The sequence below is a fragment of the Phyllobates terribilis genome, unplaced genomic scaffold (assembly GCF_046119375.1).
Source record: "Phyllobates terribilis strain yellow unplaced genomic scaffold, ASM4611937v1 Scaffold_9__5_contigs__length_417890890, whole genome shotgun sequence".
Taxonomy (NCBI): domain Eukaryota; kingdom Metazoa; phylum Chordata; class Amphibia; order Anura; family Dendrobatidae; genus Phyllobates; species Phyllobates terribilis.
Window position 1 is genome coordinate 387,087,343 of NW_027362769.1, and position 19,989 is coordinate 387,107,331.

General features: G+C 44.4%; 1 protein-coding gene across 1 annotated transcript in view; it reads right to left on the reverse strand.

Moving 5' to 3' along the window:
* The window catches only part of LOC141162484 (uncharacterized), an 86,599-nt gene that overhangs the window by 65,880 nt on the left and 730 nt on the right, over positions 1–19,989 (reverse strand). Inside the window, exons 2-9 of the mRNA XM_073648651.1 lie at positions 17,850–18,179; positions 11,757–12,056; positions 10,319–10,603; positions 8,995–9,096; positions 7,249–7,566; positions 1,156–1,497; positions 603–908; positions 18–353 (exon numbers count right to left, since the gene is read on the reverse strand). Coding sequence (XP_073504752.1) covers positions 18–353; positions 603–908; positions 1,156–1,497; positions 7,249–7,566; positions 8,995–9,096; positions 10,319–10,603; positions 11,757–12,056; positions 17,850–18,179 — 2,319 coding nt within the window. The remainder of the gene's footprint in view (positions 1–17; positions 354–602; positions 909–1,155; positions 1,498–7,248; positions 7,567–8,994; positions 9,097–10,318; positions 10,604–11,756; positions 12,057–17,849; positions 18,180–19,989) is intronic.

Here is a 19,989-nt window from a genome sequence, read left to right on the forward strand (position 1 = left end):
AAAAATGCCCCACTCACCCCTCATCATGGCTTTCCCTGTGCTTCGCTCTAGCGGATCCTTTAGGCTGGGGTGTGAGACTTTACAGATAAATTCCAGGTCCTCGGGCTGTGATGTGGCTGTGAAGGATAAGGAGGCCGAGCAGGAGTAGGAGTTATCCGCTGATCTCTCTGGTGTACATGCCATCTTGTAGGTGTCACGCTCACAATTTATTATAGAGCCCCCCGTCTTATTGCACCAGGTCACTATCAAGTTATTTGGGAAATACTTTGATATTTTGCAGGTGACTGTGGTCTGTTTGCCCAATTGCAGAATCAGAGGAGTCAGGTCCACAATTCTTGGACACCACGGATAATCTAGAAAATGTCAATGATAGAAATAGAAAATTATTATCACACACTGTATATGTATATATGGGACTAGAAATGAATGCAGAAACCTATGTTTGAATTAGATTTTCCTCGTGAAAATCGAGAGAGCTGCAGGAGGTTCTGTCATTGCCTTTCTCTGCATACAAATACATAATGACTGTGTCAGAGAGGAGAACAACTCTCGTTCTGCAAGTGTATGTCTGTGCAAGGAGTTACATTGGTTCCTCGTCTCACCTTCATGCCTCACACCCATCTCTCTGCTTTCCGCCTTGTCCATGGTTTCATGTTTCCAGGTCACTTTTATTTTACAATCTGTTTGGTTAAAGATTTCCTCCGGGATGTTACACTTTGCAATAATAGAGAAGGTGCCATCAAGGTTTCCGGTGGCTTTCTCCTCCGGTGCCTTCTTCTCCTGGGATCGGCCGTAGCTCCATGTGATCATTATGTCTTTGGGATAAAAGTTTAGGAGCGATAAATCTGCTGTCACATCTCCGGAGTCTGTGATGGAGAGCTGGATGGGACGGTCACATGTTGGTTTTACTGAAAAAGAGACACAGAGAATATATCTGTAATACAGAGATTGTTATTCCTTTTATTAAATGCAGAGTCTGAATTTAGGCCCTTAAAAATTATTTGAAAATATATACCAATTCTAAAAATCCACATTTTTTTTGCAAGATCAATGACTGCAGATTACTTTCAGCCCTGGAGGATTAGGGGATTAGGGGGTGCCGGTGCTGTAGAGGATGTTACTCGGGGGCAGGATTACACCCACTCCTGGACTTACCCCTCACTTCTAACTGCCCCGTACTCCTCTCCGCCGGCCGCTCCAGGCCGGGATGTGTAACTCTGCAGATGATCTCTGAGCCTTGGTCCTCCAGTGATGGGGTGAGCGTCAGACCCGCCGTACATGTAAATGTCTTGTCTCGCTGCTGCTGGGATCTGTGGAGCGTCATCTTGTATTTCTCACACGTCTCAATTGTTTCCTCGTTGTCCTTCACTTTCTTAATCCATTTCACAGTGAGATCATCGGGGTAGAAGCGAGAGATTGTGCACTGGAGCTGTGCCGGGCTGCTCAGCATCAGACTCGGTGCCAGTATTTCCCCCAGTTCTGGAGGAGACAGAAAACCTACAGGAAGATGAAGCATAAGATTAGTCCGCCGGCCCCAAAATCTCATGTTTATGCGCAGAATGTGTATGATATGATTTTCCTATCGAAAGCCCGAGTCTCTGTCACAGTATGGCTGAAATCAAGCAAAAGTGGAAACTGAGTTTGGCCGCAAAGGCGGCATAAAAGATAATCTTCACCTATTATCATCCCATTGTTATGAAATCCAATATCCTGCTAGTATGAGGTCCAAAATTCAGTACAGAGCAACATCCTAATAAATCCTAGCACTCGGTGACCAGGTGGTTTGTGCTAAACTTTTTATAGCATTCAGTACATTAATGGGAAGTTCTAATCCTTATTCTTCAAGAGCACATGGCAACCTGGCCTCAGGGCTGTTTTGCTTGCCCGGGGATGGTGCGCTCCACAAGACTGACAGTTTGGGCCGTAGCATTGGAAGAGAGGAGGAACTGTGGAGCATCACTGGATCCGGCCATCTTCAGATGTGACTCGCCCCCTGGGCCGTGGGGCACTCGGATCCGGGCAATAGGGAATGATGGGAGTAGTAGTGGCAACCCGGTTCCGTGGCTCAGGGTGGTCAGGCCAGTGGTAGTCCGTTATGTGCTATTGATTATGTCCGACTACGCCACCCGTGGATTGCGGTTATTAGGAACCGCCGCTGCAAGGCAGTCCGCTGGGGCCGATGGTGTGTGCAGCTGGGATGGTGTGACTCTCCACGGGAAGAGTGCGGCCCCAGGGCAGTGTAGTAGATGGTGGGAGTGATGGTGGGGAGAGTCCCAGTACCGGTAGTGCCGGAGGAGCGAAAAAGCACACAGACAACGTACTGCAGTCCAGGGTCTTTACTCACGGTTAATATCCAAGTCACTTCTGCAGGGAATGACTGCCCGAGCCGTGCTGCGTCCACCAGGTGTGGGGCTCGGTCAACTCCCAGGCAGCTCAGGAGCATGGCACAGGACCCCCTTTAATCCTTTCTCTGGCCTGCCTCACCAGTGACCCACTTTTGTCCAGCTGCCGCGGACTTGTGCGGGTAAACGTGGGCCCCGTCCTCCGCTGTCCTATATGGTGCCTTCCTAGCAGGTTTGATGAGGTGTCGCACCAATAAATGATCACGACGACCGGTCTTTGGCTGAGGGTAGTTTCTCCTCCACCAACTTGGGATCCGGTACCCTTAATCTGCCTGACCCTTCACCCTGGATTCTCGTGGGTTCTTAGGGTCCCTTCCACCTTCTTGTTCCTGAGCCCTTCTGTTTCTCTCTCTCTTCTCCTTCTTTCCTGTTCTGTCTTCTCCTCCTTCCCTTGGCCTCTTCTCCAGGCCCACTTCTCCTTCTCCTCTCAGGCTCCGGCCTCTTCTCTAGGCCTGCCTGTGGAGCAGCACTCAGCCTGAGCTGCTGCTCCCTGTCAGCTCTCCTCTCCTCACAGACTGAACACTGTTCTAAGATGGTGCCCACCTTTTATACCTCCCTCTAACCATGAGCCCAGGTGACCAGCAACCAATGAGCTCCTATCTACACTCAGGAACCAACCCCTATCTGACCCTACAGCACTGGGTGTTCCACCCCCCCTCCCCACTCCAGGCAGGGACATAGTCGGTCGTGCCTGCACTTCTGTCTAGTGGGAGCACCGTTGAGCTGTCCCTCGGAAATGGGGTGTGTGTGCTGTATGCAGCTAACTGAGCCCTGGTCCATACTCCATCCTTACCCGGGAGTGGAATATCACACCTCTGGACTGAGGTGCAATACCCCTGTAGCGGCCGAACCCTCGGGGCGCTACATTCCCCCCTGGTAAACCACAGCACGTCCTCGGGCTGGAAAAGAGCAAAAACAGTTGATTACAGGACATGCAAAACTTTTTAAAACTTTTTACATTTAGAAACGGACGACATTGTTCAATTCCCTTTATGGGACACACTTCTCTTTTCTTGTTACACTATTATAAAACACGTTACTAATACTTCTGGAACTCTTTTGACATATAAACATTATATAAAACATTTGTATTATCACCTAGCAGCATATAAAACTTTTTCATATAAAACATTTACAAGAAAAACATTTTCAAAAACACATTCTTGAATCCTGGCGGCGGTGCAACTTGCGACCAGGTGTGCATTCTTCTTTTAAGTGCAGGAACCTTGGCAAACTTGTAAACATGAGGGACTTGCTGTCCCAAGGTAGACGTGGTAGTCTTTTTATAAAACCAGTAGGGGGCGCTTTAGGAAGCGCAACTATTTACAGGGGATTGGCCGTTCCCAGTCCTCGGCCGGTTTTGGGAAGGGAAATGGCTGCTCACAGTCCTCAGCCTGTTGGGGGATGTAGGGGGTTAACTTGCACACAGTTCCATGACAGTAAACAGTTCTCTGTACCCTGACGGGTAACTATGTACACATTTACGTGGCTACTTACTAGTAGCGGTGTCCTTCATATGCTCCTTCCTCCTCTTGGTGATCTCCAGACCCGTCCGAGTCCTCTTGGCTCTCCTCATAGCCATAGTGCTGCAGTTCCTCCTCTGTAAGTCGATGGACATGGAGGGCGTACGGTCCTTTTGCGCCCTCGTGTTGGGTGAAGGTGACCACGTCACCAGGGTATAGGTCAGTCCCAAGGGGTGGTGGCTTCAGGACTGGGGGCGCACGTGGTTGGGAGGCGCCTGGGGAGTTCAGGCCTTGCGGCCGGGCCGGTGACGCGTCTCTCTTTACGGCGCCCGGGGTCAAGGGGCGTGGCGCCGGGTGGGGCGTGGCCGCGGCGCTCGCCACTTGAGGCCTAGCTGGGAGCAGTGACGGCGCGGCAACAGGTGCGGTGAGTGGGGCTTCGGGTTCTGCGGCAGGAGGCTGGGGCAGGCTTGCGGCTGCTGGGCCTGGGGTGGTAACGTCCATGGAACTTGCCTCGGTCCTCGTGGCTCCCTCCGTGACGCTGTCTTCGGCCTTCACTCCTCCTGCACCGTCCTCAGAGGCAGGCGCGCTGTCGGGTGCTGGCAGTGTCTCTAGCGGCTGGGTCACGGCCGGCTGGGCCACCTCCTCCTTCCACCCGGCGATGACATCCCGCTGTGCCCGGACCATTCTCCGGTCCAGCTCCTCCAGCGCAGTCCGCATGAACTCTGGGTCTTCTTTGGGGAGTTGCGCTAGCAGCTCCGTGAAGCTGCATGGGGATTCGGCCTGCAGCAGGCCACGCGCCAGGGCGCTGGAGCTGGTTCCTGTCTCTATCTCTGGGTGCGGCCTGGTGAGACTGGTCCAGACCGCGCCCTGCCCCACAGTTTTCTTCTCTTCCCACCCCCATTGGGGGTGGTCCCGGGGCAACTTGGTGACAATCCCTTTCAGGGGCAGCCCCCCCACCTTGATGGACATCTCCACAGCCGTGCTCATGGCTGTTGGGGGCGGGCTCCTTCTTTGGCGCCGTTCTGGGACCTGGCCCACGATGGGAGGCGGCCTCCTGTGGTCTTTTGGCGCGCACATTATGGCGCTCATTCTTCTAGGGCGGGCGCCATTTTCAGCACAGTCAATTTTCAATAAAACAGTTTCTTTCTCTTCAGGCGCGCAGTACCCGTTTTTAGCGGGCACGTAATCCTGCCGACTACGCCAAAGCTGACTCGCCCCCTGGGCCGTGGGGCACTCGGATCCGGGCAATAGGGAACGATGGGAGTAGTAGTGGCAACCCGGTTCCGTGGCTCAGGGTGGTCAGGCTAGTGGTAGTCCGTTATGTGCTATTGATTATGTCTGACTACGCCACCCGTGGATTGCGGTTATTAGGAACCGCCGCTGCAAGGCAGTCCGCTGGGGCCGATGGTGTGTGCAGCTGGGATGGTGTGACTCCCCACGGGAAGAGTGCGGCCCCAGGGCAGTGTAGTAGATGGTGGGAGTGATGGTGGGGAGAGTCCCAGTACCGGTAGTGCCGGAGGAGCGAAAAAGCACACAGACAACGTACTGCAGTCCAGGGTCTTTACTCACGGTTAATATCCAAGTCACTTCTGCAGGGAATGACTGCCCGAGCCGTGCTGCGTCCACCAGGTGTGGGGCTCGGTCAACTCCCAGGCAGTTCTGGAGCATGGCACAGGACCCCCTTTAATCCTTTCTCTGGCCTGCCTCACCAGTGACCCACTTTTGTCCAGCTGCCGCGGACTTGTGCGGGTAAACGTGGGCCCCGTCCTCCGCTGTCCTATATGGTGCCTTCCTAGCAGGTTTGATGAGGTGTCGCACCAATAAATGATCACGACGACCGGTCTTTGGCTGAGGGTAGTTTCTCCTCCACCAACTTGGGATCCGGTACCCTTAATCTGCCTGACCCTTCACCCTGGATTCTCGTGGGTTCTTAGGGTCCCTTCCACCTTCTTGTTCCTGAGCCCTTCTGTTTCTCTCTCTCTTCTCCTTCTTTCCTGTTCTGTCTTCTCCTCCTTCCCTTGGCCTCTTCTCCAGGCCCACTTCTCCTTCTCCTCTCAGGCTCCGGCCTCTTCTCTAGGCCTGCCTGTGGAGCAGCACTCAGCCTGAGCTGCTGCTCCCTGTCAGCTCTCCTCTGCTCACAGACTGAACACTGTTCTAAGATGGTGCCCACCTTTTATACCTCCCTCTAGCCATGAGCCCAGGTGACCAGCAACCAATGAGCTCCTATCTACGCTCAGGAACCAACCCCTATCTGTCCCTACAGTACTGGGTGTTCCACCCCCCCTCCCCACTCCAGGCAGGGACATAGTCGGTCGTGCCTGCACTTCTGTCTAGTGGGAGCACCGTAGAGCTGTCCCTCGGAAATGGGGTGTGTGTGCTGTATGCAGCTAACTGAGCCCTGGTCCATACTCCATCCTTACCCGGGAGTGGAATATCACACCTCTGGACTGAGGTGCAATACCCCTGCAGCGGCCGAACCCTCGGGGCGCTACAGATGTGCAGACGGCATAACACACAGCGAGCATAGGAGACTGACCACTGCAAAAGTAGGCAGAAACTCGAGACATTGAGCCATAACCTGAGGAATTAAAAATCCTTCCACTCTTGAGAGCGGAGAGGATTTCTAATCAGAAAGTTGCAAACTTGGTTGTTTTTACAAGTACATTACAATTTTAATCCTTTATGACTATGAGACAAGCCCCTTAACCTTCCTAGTTAGTTTCCAGCTTCTGATGTAAAACTTTGTAGATAAATTCGAGGGCCAAGAAACTTTGGCCGAGCTGTGAATAACGAGGAGTGGGAATTATCAGTCGTTCTACTTTATCTACAAGAGATATTATGTTTCACCGAGATGATGTATTACATGTATCTCCTTATTGTCATGTCAGGTCACCTTCTAGTTATTTGAAAAAAGAAAACCGATTGAGATTTTGTTAGCCATGGCAGATTGTAAGGTCACGGCCCCACTATCAGTATTTGGTCAGTATTCGGTCAGTATTTTTTCTCAGGAGTGGGTGATAAATACAGAATTGGTGACTTGTTTCTATCATACCTTTTCACTGATTGTTCCTCACCTGGTTTTGGCTCCCACTCCTGATAAAAATACTGACTGAATACTGACCAAATACTGATAGTGGGGCCGTGGCCTTAGTCTATTTGTAGGCTCAGAAAAGTAATTTTCTGCAGCCAAAACCTGCTTCCTTGTCAGTAAAAAATAAGTTCAAAATACTTGTTTTGCAGCATTTTCATGGCATTTTTGCAGCGTTTTCTTTGAGTGCGAATTATAAGTTTGCTTTGTCTGCAGTACATAGCAGTGATTGTTAAAAGGTTACAGGACATTTGCTGTATATTTCATTTATATATGGCTTCTACAAATCACTTACACGTGTTGTCCTTGTTCTCATTACTCCATTCTCTGTAGGACGGATGCTTTAGGTTTTTGTGTGTCACCGCAGCTCGCAGGGAATATTTCTCACTTTCATCGACTTTCCCTCTGAGACTTTCTGTGGTGCTGATCACATTAAAGGTGCCATCCTGGTTTTCCTCCATGAGATCTGTAGATTGCAGGGTCTGAGGGTTTTTACTAGATGGAGGCTGAAAGATTTCCCAAGATATGGAGATGTTATCTGGATAGAAATGATCCACATTCAGACTGAAGCTGCCGTCTGCGGAGGGGGTGATATTTCTTGGCTTCGGATGACCTGGAACAACAAGTGACATTCCTAGTTATGGCAGGTGTGAGGAGAAGACGGAGCTGGGATGTAGTATTTGCTCCATTTCTACATTAACACATGGCCAAAGGACCTGATAATCTTTTTTGCCAGTTTATTTTAGCCAGAGAAAAAGAAAAGCAAGCGAGAGAACATTGTTTTGGTAATTTGCAGCAAATTGATAATTGTGAAACATCAAGGTTAATTGTATTGTAATTTCATTGGAAAAACATTTTATAATAAAGATACATAAAAAGAGTAAAGGAACAATAATACCCATTGTGCAGCCTGAAGGCGGCCTCTTCTTTCTGTCTTTCCTTCCTTCCTTCTTTCTTGTCTTTCTTTTTCTCTTTCTTTCTTATTCTCCCTTTCTTTCCTTCTTTCTTTCCTTTTTTTTTCTTTTCTCTCTTTTCTTCTCTTCCCTTCCTTTCTTCTTTCTCTCTTTATATTGTTTCTTTCTTTTTCTTTCTTTTTTCTTTCTTATTCTCCCTTTCACTCTTTTTTTCTCCCTTTACTTCTTTCATTTTCTTCTTTCCTTCTTTCTCTTTCTTTACTTCCTTTCTTTCTTCTATTTTTTTGCTTCTTTCTCTTCTTTTTTCTATTTCTTTTTCTCCCTTTCTTTCTCTTTTTTTTCTTTTTCTCCCTTTCTTTACCTTTTTCTCTTTCTTTTTTCTTTCTCTATTTCTTTGCTTCTTTCTCTTTCTATCTCTCCCTCTTTCTTTCTCTTTCTTTACTTCCTTTCTTTCTTCTATTTTTTTGCTTCTTTCTCTTCTTTTTTCTATTTCTTTTTCTCCCTTTCTTTCTCTTTTTTTTCTTTTTCTCCCTTTCTTTACCTTTTTCTCTTTCTTTTTTCTTTCTCTATTTCTTTCTCTTTCTATCTCTCCCTCTTTCTTTCTCTCTCTTTCTTTCTTTCTGTCTTTCTTTCTATCCATCTTTCTTGGCCGTAGTTAAAGTTAACTTATTAGGTGACATATTTTCATTGCTAATACCTCCACAACAGAAAGACAAAATAAAAAAAGACATCAGAAATGTTTCAGTCCACTCTGCAGCCATTATTACATCGTGTGTCCACGTCATTTTTTTTTCCGTTCATTGATGAATATTTCACATGAAGAAACTTTGTAATAAATCTTATTAGAGAAATCGGCTTCTTTCTCCTCCTGGATTAATATTTCATTCTCAATAATGTCAATTCACAGGTAAAATCTTTCTTCAATAAATACAGATTTTCAGATACTGTCCTACACAGAAGGGAGGAGGGCGAAGGAGAGAGGAGCCGCTCCTCATTTTTCGTTTTTGATCAGGTTGCACAGAAAAGACGGGATTTCTACAATAATGACTCTCACTAATGGCTGATACTAAATGTCTGGATCAAGAGTCAGAATCCACTAACATTAGAAAGTAAGGTTAATCACTTACGTCTCTGTCTGTATCTGGACACATAAAATAAAATGGTCCCAGCTCCTAATAGCACCGACAGTATTGCGGCAGCGATTGCAAGGAAATAATTACGCGTCAGATCTGAAACAAGAAAACCAAATGAGAACAGATGAAGAAGCAAAAGGAAATGTTTAGTCTCCAAAGTGTAATACTTGTATAATAATTGGAACATTATTAAATTGATATATTAAATTGCTACTAATATAATCCATTTTATCAGCGCCTGGTGTCACCCTCCGTGTTCTGATGCCACATCTTCTGCTACCTACCAGACCTATCTTAGGCACAAAGCAGATAAGGAGGCATCAGGGGGATTGGTTTATAAAAATGCTCTACACCAGGGACGTCAAACACACAGAGGGCCAAAATGGAAAACTTGGACAAAGGCGAGGGCCAACCAGTAAACAGTATAATGGGCCCCACGAAGTTCTACATACAGAATAATGACCCCACATAAGGGTGGTAGTTCTGGTGTCGCGGGCCAAATATAATCACCCTGCGGGCCAGATATGGCCCATGGGCTAGAGTTTGACATGTATACCCTACATGCTTGCCCCCGCCGTCTCCCCATCTCCTGGGCATGTGCAGTTTAGCGTGGTGTTCTCTACCCGGCTTATTCCCGGAGGATGCTCATAGTTTCACGGCACATGTATAATAGCCCACCTATGCAGTGCTCCTGGTCACCAATGTAGTAAAATTAGATATTATGTGCAGGTCACACCAGGCTTTTGTAACAGGGTCACATGTTGTCGCCGGTGACCACCTGACCCGCCCAGGGGTCGATACAGGTCAGAGTCCAGCTGTTATGACCCACTGTTGTGGGGGCCCAATCCTTCTCCAGGTATGTCTCCCAGGCTGTAATGGAGCTGTGAGTTATATTCTCCTGCTCTCCTCTATGTCGCCAAGAAGTCAGGACAAAGGAGTGGAGGCACAAAGGCGAGAGAGGCGGCCGCTCTACATATTGGCCTCTTCTTACAGTAGCTGCAGGCTGGCGGGGCAACTCACAAGTGGTGACAAAGCTGGAAAGATCTGTAGCCATTTGGAAATTCTTGGGCACCTTGGTAATCATTTTGTTCTGGAGCCCAGTCAGTGGCATGTCACATAATTTTAATGAAGTTTCCTTGATTAAGATGATTATGAGAACTGTAAATTCTTCCTTGTAATGTCATAATCTCACAGAATAACTGCATCGCCTCCCCTGGTAACAGTAACTCAGGAAAGTAATCGGACCTGTTCACGCTGCTTTCGACGACACGTAGTCAGAAGATAATATAGAATACAAAAATATCAGGTTTGTTCTCACCTTTCCCAAGTACGGTCAGGCTCTTCGCCTGCGGCCGGAGCAGGGTATCGTGTTCCACCACACAGGAGACCTCCGTGCCCCAGGTCTCCTCCGTAGGTAAGAAATGAAGGACGGCTTCCACCGCTGAGCTGTTTATTCTCTTTACTTTGGTTTTCTCCATAGGCGACGCATCCAAAAACCAATTCACCACAATGGATTCTGGGTAAAACCCGGACACGAGGCAGACCAATGGCTGTTCTACATTCTTTATAAATGTGTGAGGAAGGATGTGAATAGATGGGACGGCTGCAAAGAAAAGTAAATTGATAAAGTTGTTTTATCAGGACATTATAGTTTAGAAGATTTTTAGGCTGAACCTTCATAGTAGGTTTTTTTATAGACTGGTGTACATGTATAATATGTAATGAAAGTTTTCATTTTGAAGCTTATCTTATAAATTCCACTTAACCGTCTCCCTATCTGTAAGTCATGGCTACTCTCTTGTTTGCTATCTTCATTAACTCGTAGGCTATATACTATTTTAGCTTAATATTATGTTATGAATTACTGCAGCCCGTTACTCTCTCCCTGCTGATTCCAGCTGATGAATTTAAGAGATAAAGAGACCGATAGAGAGATAAGATATCGATAATTGTAATTACTGAAGCCTCACCACAGATTCAAGTAACTAACAGGAATTAGGGAGAGTAATGATAAGTGTAGTATAAACTGTCAGAACCGTGACCAGTGACCGGAGCAACTTTACTGTATCGTAACAGGGAGACAAAGTTGTTAGTGAATTAGGAAGAAACAGAAATGTGAGCTAAGAATAATAAATAATAATAATCTTTATTTTTATATAGCGCTAACATATTCCGCAGCGCTTTACATACATTATCATCACTGTCCCCATTGAGGCTTACAATCTAAATTTCCTATCAGTATGTCTTTGGAGTGTGGGAGGAAACCGGAGAACCCGGAGGAAACCCACGCAAACTCAAGGAGAACATACAAACTCCTTGCAAACTCCACTGAGCCACCGTGCCGCCCATAAGAAGGATCTGCTTCATTGTAGTGCAGCTCATATTGATCGGTTGGTGCTGTGCAGCTTCTTTTTCTCACCAGACGTTCCCCAGAACACTTTTTATGTTTGTAACTTGTGTGTTTTGGAATATATTAATTTTTCTGTAGTTTTTATCATATGTAACCGTCTTAGGAAAAGTTGTGTGTGTGAAGTTAATCGGCAGTGTAGTACATTCATATTTTTCTTTTTTTTTTATATTTCAGTTTTGTCGATTAATTTTATGAACTAATTTCATTTTTTTTGTGTTATTTATTTTTTCTCATATATACATGGAATTATTTTACTGTACTACAAAATAAATTGTCAAAGTCACTGTAAACACTAATGTAAGATCAATCTCCATTCCAGGTCAGTTTTTTCATTATATTTCTTTACCTCCATAAACAAGATGAAATGTCTCCTGGTGAGGTTCCAGTAGAGATTCATGGTGGACTCTGCATGAGAAGTTCTGCTCTCTGTCCTCCTCAGTAGGTACGATTGTCACGGTGCTGTTCACACTGTAGAGTCCATCTTGGTTCCTCAGGGGCGGATCCTCTGTAGTATTGCTCAGCGTCTCTGAGCCCCTGAACCATTTAATATCAATGTCCACCGGGTAGAATCCAGTGACGGAGCAGCGCAGGACACTCTCTGCATTCACCACAACTATTTTACCTGTGATTATCACCTGCGGAGAAGCTGATAAACAATATATTATTTATACATATGGGCATAAATTTGGTTGATGATACAATCCGTTTAGGATTGAAGACAATAATAGATCCTCAATGTAGTTCGGAATCAAATCAGTCTCATTAATATGTTTCCACTGCAGATAATCCCTAAGAGACAATCACCTTCAGGACCTCAGAAAGACTTTTTTGAACCAGGGCTACCATCCAAGAGCAATTGAAAACCAGATTACAAGAGCCACCAGAATATCAAGGAATCATCTCCTACTTTACAAAACTAGAGAAGACAACAACCGGGTTCCTCTCGTAGTCACCTACAATCCTAGTCTGGAGGTGCTAAGAGGAGCTGCACGGAAACTGCAACCACTCCTACAAAAAGATGCCCGACTAAAATCAATATTTCCGGATGCCCCACTCTTGTGTTTTAGACAACTTCCGAATCTAAAAAGCATCATTGTCAGAAGCGCCCTGTCCTCTCCAGCAGTTACAGGAATCTTTCCCTGCAACCAGAACAGGTGCAAAACCTGTCCGTCTATAATGACAACTGACAAGATAAAGATTCCTGGGACAGATCAGGACTACAAGATCCCAGGTAACTTCAGGTGCATCACAAGCAATGTGGTGTATTTAATTATATGTACCAAATGTCCAACAGATGGCATGTACATAGGGGAGACTGGGCAGAAATTCAGAACAAGAATGAATTCTCATCGCCACACAATAAAAGAAAAGCGTATGCACCTACCTGTAGCAAAGCACTTTTCCAGCCCTGACCACAGTTTAACAGATATGAATCTGCTCATCTTAAAAAGCAACTTCAAATCTCGGAGAGAGAGAAGAATTTGGGAATACAAACTGATAACAACCTTTGACACATTCAAAACAGGATTAAATGTATCACATGGATTCATGAGCTTTTATACAAAATGAATGGGCATTTGGGGATATCATATATTCATGTGTTGTTATATAAATTTAAAGGACAACTGGGGATATCACATCTCCTAGAGACTCCATTTTGAGGACAATGAACTTTTGACATATATGTGAACTCTCTTGCTTTGATTTATCGCTTTCCACAACTCACTTAAGTATTTTCAGATCTCCACAGGTTACTAACCATATACCAATAATACAATTTGTTCCGCCTATCCTAGAATCTTGCTTTAACTTTCCCAGCTCCTCTCCCCCTCCCTAGCCTACTCTGCTTTACGTCACCTGTCGTATTTACGACAGCACATAGCACTGATTTTTTTTCCTTTTTTTTTTTCTTTCTTTGGCCTATGTAAATATGTATGTGTTTTCAGATTTTGGTGTCATTATTAGCCTGAAGAAGAGACCTGAGTTGTCTCGAAAGCTTGCTATGTTTACCATCTTTTCAGTTAGCCATTAAAAGGTATCAACCAATGAGGACTCTCAGATTCCAACATTGTTCTATCTACTGGCTAACACGGTATAAATATTCTTTACCTTATCAAAATGGTATTAAAAGGTAACTTCAAATCTCAAAGAGAAAGAAGAATCTCAGCATATATAGTGATGGTGACCTTTAACACTTTCAGAGCAGGAATGAATGTGTCACATGGATTTATGTCATTCTACATCAACTAAGGAATGTGCTCCTCAGACTCTCAGACCTGTGAGGCCATCACAACAGTGGACCTAATCACAGGACAATAAAACCTTCACCCTCCTTATCTATTAACTGCTAAAATATTTATAGCCAGAACTGTTTATCTCTTCCATAATAACTCTGCTTTCCATCACCTGTCTTACCTGTTGCATTTTTTGTGTGTCTTATTGTGTATAAATATGGGACTCTTCAGATTTTGTGGTATACTATGCCTGATGAAGAGACCTGAGTAGTCTCGAAAGCTTGCTATGTTTACCATCTTTTCAGTTAGCCATTAAAAGGTATCAACCACTGAGGACTCTCAGATTCCAACATTGTTCTATCTACTGGCTAACACGGTATAAATATTCTTTACCTTATCAAAATGGAGGATACCAGAATGTACCGAATCTTTATGGATTTAAAGACACTTCTGAAGAAACATGCACAACTGGACAGTGACATATTTTTCCTTTCCAAATGCAAGAAGGAGAATCTGATTCCCAAAGGACTCTGGATTACAAATCCACTTCTGCATACCTATAACACTCATTATGCACGAAATCTTTGCCACAGGACCTCTGAGAGGCTAAGGAACCACCTTTTGCATATCTTCTACAGCATCAAAAGTAACATCCAAGGGGAATTGGAAACACGGAGGAACACACTTACAGAAGCCATGGAACAGAATCTACAACATTATTACCATAAATTACAAACTCGTCTGATTCATAACAAGGAAAAGAAATGACATAGATTGTGCATCAATTCAGGACTCAATACAAACAAAACAAAGACAAATCCTGACAACTTGGACAACTACTCCTGTCAAGACACAAAAACATCTAATTGTGTCATCAACCTTTCGGATTACAAACCAAACAAAGTGGAACTTGCTGTGCTTTCTAGGGGACTCTCATTTTGTCCTACTAAAGCTCTGGATAAAATCGAACTGTGCAATGACATGGAGGATTACTTCAGGAGACTACGCCTAAGGGAAATTTTCAGCGACAGAGAGAATTCCGAAACCAACTGGGCCGAAGGAAGAAAGATCCTAGCAGCCAAGAAAAGGTCAGACTTTACACCTGATCCTAATCGTAACTCCCATTTGAATAACTATATAGACACTTTCAGACATTTGGTAAAATCCACCATTTTAGATAAACACAAGAGTCAACCATCCAACATCAATGTCCAGGAGAGAAAGGCCATACAATCTTTGAAAACCAACAAAGAAATCATCATTAAACCTGCAGACAAGGGTGGTGCAATAGTCATGATGAACAAACCAGACTACCTGAAAGAAGCAAACAGACAACTGATGGACACACACTACTACAAGAGATTGGAGTCTGACCACACACAGGACTATCACAAGGAACTAAACAAGCTAGTTTCTTGTCTACCTGACATATCCTTAAAAGCTGGTGACCTGATACCAAAAAGTCCAAGAACAGGCACGTTTTACATGCTTCCCAAAATCCACAAATCAGGAAATCCAGGAAGACCAATCATTTCATGTGTGGGTTCCCTCACGGAACAAATTTCTGGATGGGTAGAGGTTGTTCTCAAACCCCTGGTTAAAGAGACACCCAGCTACATTCAGGACACAACTAACCTATTGAATAAACTGTCAGCAATAGGTCCTCTACCAGAAGGAACCATCCTCGCCACCATGGATGTGGAATCTCTGTACAGTAACATCCCACACAAGGATGGATTGAATGCCTGCAAAACCTTCCTGGAAAACACAGGAATTGATGCTGACTCTGTGGTGAAACTTACTAAATTCATCCTTACCCACAACTACTTCACGTTTGATGACAACATATATCTACAGGAGACCGGCACAGCAATGGGAAGCAAAATGGCACCACAATATGCAAATCTTTTCATGGCCAAGCTTGAAGGTGACTTTTTATCCTCTTGTGCTATCAGACCTCAGGCCTACTACCGCTATATCGATGACATTTTAATTATCTGAACGGAGTCTGAGCAGCAGCTGAAGACGTTCCATGAACACTTTAATCAGTTTCATCCCACCATCAACTTAACACTCAACTACTCACGCACTGAAATCAGCTTTCTGGATTCCATCATCAAGCTACGAAACAATGACATAGAGACATCTCTGTACCGGAAACCAATTGACCGTCCAACATACCTCCGATGGGACAGTTTCCATCCGAAGCACATAAAAAACTCTATTGTGTATAGCCAGGCTATCAGATACAATCGGATATGTTCCAACCCTACAGATAGAGACAATCACCATGAGGACCTCAGAAAGACTTTTTTGAACCAGGGCTACCATCCAAGTGCAATTGAAAACCAGATTACAAGAGCCACCAGAATATCAAGGAATCATCTCCTACTTTACAAAACTAGAGAAGACAACAACCGGGTTCTTGTCGTAGTCACCTACAACCCTAGTCTGGAGGTGCTAAGAGGAGCTGCACGGAAACTGCAACCACTCCTACAAAAAGATGCCCGACTAAAATCAATATTTCCGGATGCCCCACTCTTGTGTTTTAGACAACCTCCGAATCTAAAAAGCATAATTGTCAGAAGCGCCCTGTCCTCTCCAGCAGTTACAGGAACCTTTCCCTGCAACCAGAACAGGTGCAAAACCTGTCCATCTATAATGACAACTGACAAGATAAAGATTCCTGGGACAGATCAGGACTACAAGATCCCAGGTAACTTCAGTTGCATCACAAGCAATGTGGTGTATTTAATTATATGTACCAAATGTCCAACAGGTGGCATGTACATAGGGGAGACTGGGCAGAAATTCAGAACAAGAATGAATTCTCATCGCCACACAATAAAAGAAAAGCGTATGCACCTACCTGTAGCAAAGCACTTTTCCAGCCCTGACCACAGTTTAACAGATATGAATCTGCTCATCTTAAAAAGCAACTTCAAATCTCGGAGAGAGAGAAGAATTTGGGAATACAAACTGATAACAACCTTTGACACATTCAAAACAGGATTAAATGTATCACATGGATTCATGAGCTTTTATACAAAATAAATGGGCATTTGGGGATATCATATATTCATGCGTTGGTATATAAATTTAAAGGACAACTGGGGATATCACATCTCCAAGAGACTCCATTTTGAGGACAATGAACTTTTGACATGTATGTGAACTCTCTTGCTTTGATTTATCACTTTCCACAACTCACTTAAGTATTTTCAGATCTCCACAGGTTACTAACCATATACCAATAATACAATTTATTCCGCTTATCTTAGAATCTTGCTTTAACTTTCCCAGCTCCTCTCCCCCTCCCTAGCCTACTCGGCTTTACGTCACCTGTCGTATTTACGACAGCACATAGCACTGATTTTTTTTCCTTTTTTTTTTTTTCTTTCTTTGGCCTATGTAAATATGTATGTGTTTTCAGATTTGGTGTCATTATTAGCCTGAAGAAGAGACCTGAGTTGTCTCAAAAGCTTGCTATGTTTACCATCTTTTCAGTTAGCCATTAAAAGGTATCAACCAATGAGGACTCTCAGATTCCAACATTGTTCTATCTACTGGCTAACACGGTATAAATATTCTTTACCTTATCAAAATGGTATTAAAAGGTAACTTCAAATCTCAAAGAGAAAGAAGAATCTCAGAATATATAGTGATGGTGACCTTTAACACTTTCAGAGCAGGAATGAATGTGTCACATGGATTTATGTCATTCTACATCAACTAAGGAATGTGCTCCTCAGACTCTCAGACCTGTGAGGCCATCACAACACTGGACCTAATCACAGGACAATAAAACCTTCACCCTCCTTATCTATTAACTGCTAAAATATTTATAGCCAGAACTGTTTATCTCTTCCATAATAACTCTGCTTTCCATCACCTGTCTTACCTGTTGCATTTTTTGTGTGTCTTATTGTGTATAAATATGGGACTCTTCAGATTTTGTGGCATACTATGCCTGATGAAGAGACCTGAGTAGTCTCGAAAGCTTGCTATGTTTACCATCTTTTCAGTTAGCCATTAAAAGGTATCAACCACTGAAGACTCTCAGATTCCAACATTGTTCTAAAATATTTTATACATCTCCTTACAACTGATCATTACGAGGTCCAGCAGCTGCAACCACAAGATCATCTTATCTCTACAGATAATTAATTACGTAAATATTTGTAATTATATCTATGAATCCTTACCTTGAATGTCCAGTCTGATTTCTGCCTCTTTTCTTTGGTTGCTGTATATTACAGAACACTTGTACAGTCCACCATCAGAAAGCGAGGTGTTAGAAATATACAGATCGGCTCCCCCATCCCAGGCTCTGTCTACGTAGGACAATCTGTGATCTTTTGTCTTCTCTGATTTGTCATCTACACTCAGGACTTCTTTTCCTTGAAAATACCAAATTACCTTCAGTAGTGAACGGTCGGCGGGAGGTTTATCCACAGTGAATGTGCACGGTATCTGCACATTTTTGCCCAACCAGGCCCTTTGAGTCTGTGGGACAAGCAGCTTCAGAGATGCAACTGTGGACAAGGAGAGAAGACATAAGCCCACCATACACTTTAGATGTCTGTCGGCCCAACAGTGCATTGGGCGATTATTCGGCTGACAGCCAACTCGGCCGACTCTCCCATACACAGGAGATCTCATTTGGCCGAGCACTCCTGTGTTTTCTGAGACAGCTGCTGACTGACCCGTCTCTCAGCGGCTTATCTCAGGGAGAGTAATGCAATTGGCAGTCCTAAATCAGACATGCATGATTAACATCTCCCCCCAACCAGAAAGTCAGCCCGTGCCTCCATACACATTAGACTATCAGGCGAATCCATCAATATTGGTGGGAGAGGCTGACATTTGTCTATTGTGTATAGGGGTCTACACAAAAGACCAAACGACACAAGATTTTAATAAAATTTTCATAATTATCAGTATAGATAATCAATACAATCCAGAAATTCTCAAGTCTCCGTACTGTCATTCTGCTATTGAATACTCCACGTGTTGTTTATACTTTAATATGGGCCTTCTTTTGTAACTTTAATGAGACAGCGATAAAATCACTTTCATTTTTTTAACTGTTTAAAGTCTCCCGTATACATTAGGTAGGTGTCGTCCAAAGAATTGTTCAGCTGACAGCTATCTCTCCTAACTCCTCTGTGTGACGGAGCCTCAGCTAGGCTATGCTCCTCTATGATTTCTATGAGAGATCCGCTGCCAGCCACTAATATTCAGCCGGGCAGATCCTTCTCTTCCCTGCCATAATCAGTCAGGAGGGCCACGTTCACACCTCCCAACCATCTTGGCTCCACAGTAGGATGCATGAGGATCATCATACTGTGTGAGTAAGTTATGAGGGGCATCATACTGTGTGAGTTAGCTATGAGGGGCATCATACTGTGTGGGTAAGTTATGAGGGGCATCATACTGTGTGAGTAAGCTATGAGGGGCATCATACTGTGTGGGTAAGTTATGAGGGTCATCATACTGTGTGAGTAAGCTATGAGGGGCATCATACTGTGTGAGAAAGCTATGAGGGTCATCATACTATGTGAGTAAGTTATGAGGGGCATCATACTGTGTGAGTAAGCTATGAGGGGCATCATACTGTGTGAGTAAGTTATGAGTGGCATCATACTGTGTGAGTAAGTTATGAGGGGCATCATACTGTGTGAGTAAGCTATGAGGGTCATCATACTATGTGAGTAAGTTATGAGGGGCATCATACTGTGTGAGTAAGTTATGAGGGGCATCATACTGTGTGAGTAAGCTATGAGGGGCATCATACTGTGTGAGTAAGTTATGAGTGGCATCATATTGTGTGAGTAAGTTATGAGGGGCATCATATTGTGTGAGTAAGTTATGAGGGGCATCATACTGTGTGAGTAAGCTATGAGGGGCATCATACTGTGTGAGGGAGCTGTAGGGACATGAAAATGAGTGTGGTGAGCAGTGTGGTTGCCATGAAAGTGGTACCGTACTGTGTGGGAACACTAGGAGAATAAAAAGAACAAGGATAGTTGACTGGATTAGTGTAAAATATAAACTTGGTGTGCTCTCCGTGCCACTGTATGTGTCTTTTTCTTGTTTTTCGAAGTTGGTAGAGGTCCAGAATAGTATTCAGCCGAGTTTATCTAATGCTTATGGGGTAAATGGGCCTTATGTCAGTAGAGAACGCACCAATGTCCACACAATTACTTCACAATTGTCACAGTCAATTATAGGGGCTATTACAGTATGTACTGTGTTTATTAGGAAAATTCACAACTTTTCGTTCTGTCTGTTATTGATGGCCGGTCATTAATCTTAGTCTTTAGTATTCCAGTCCTGGAATAT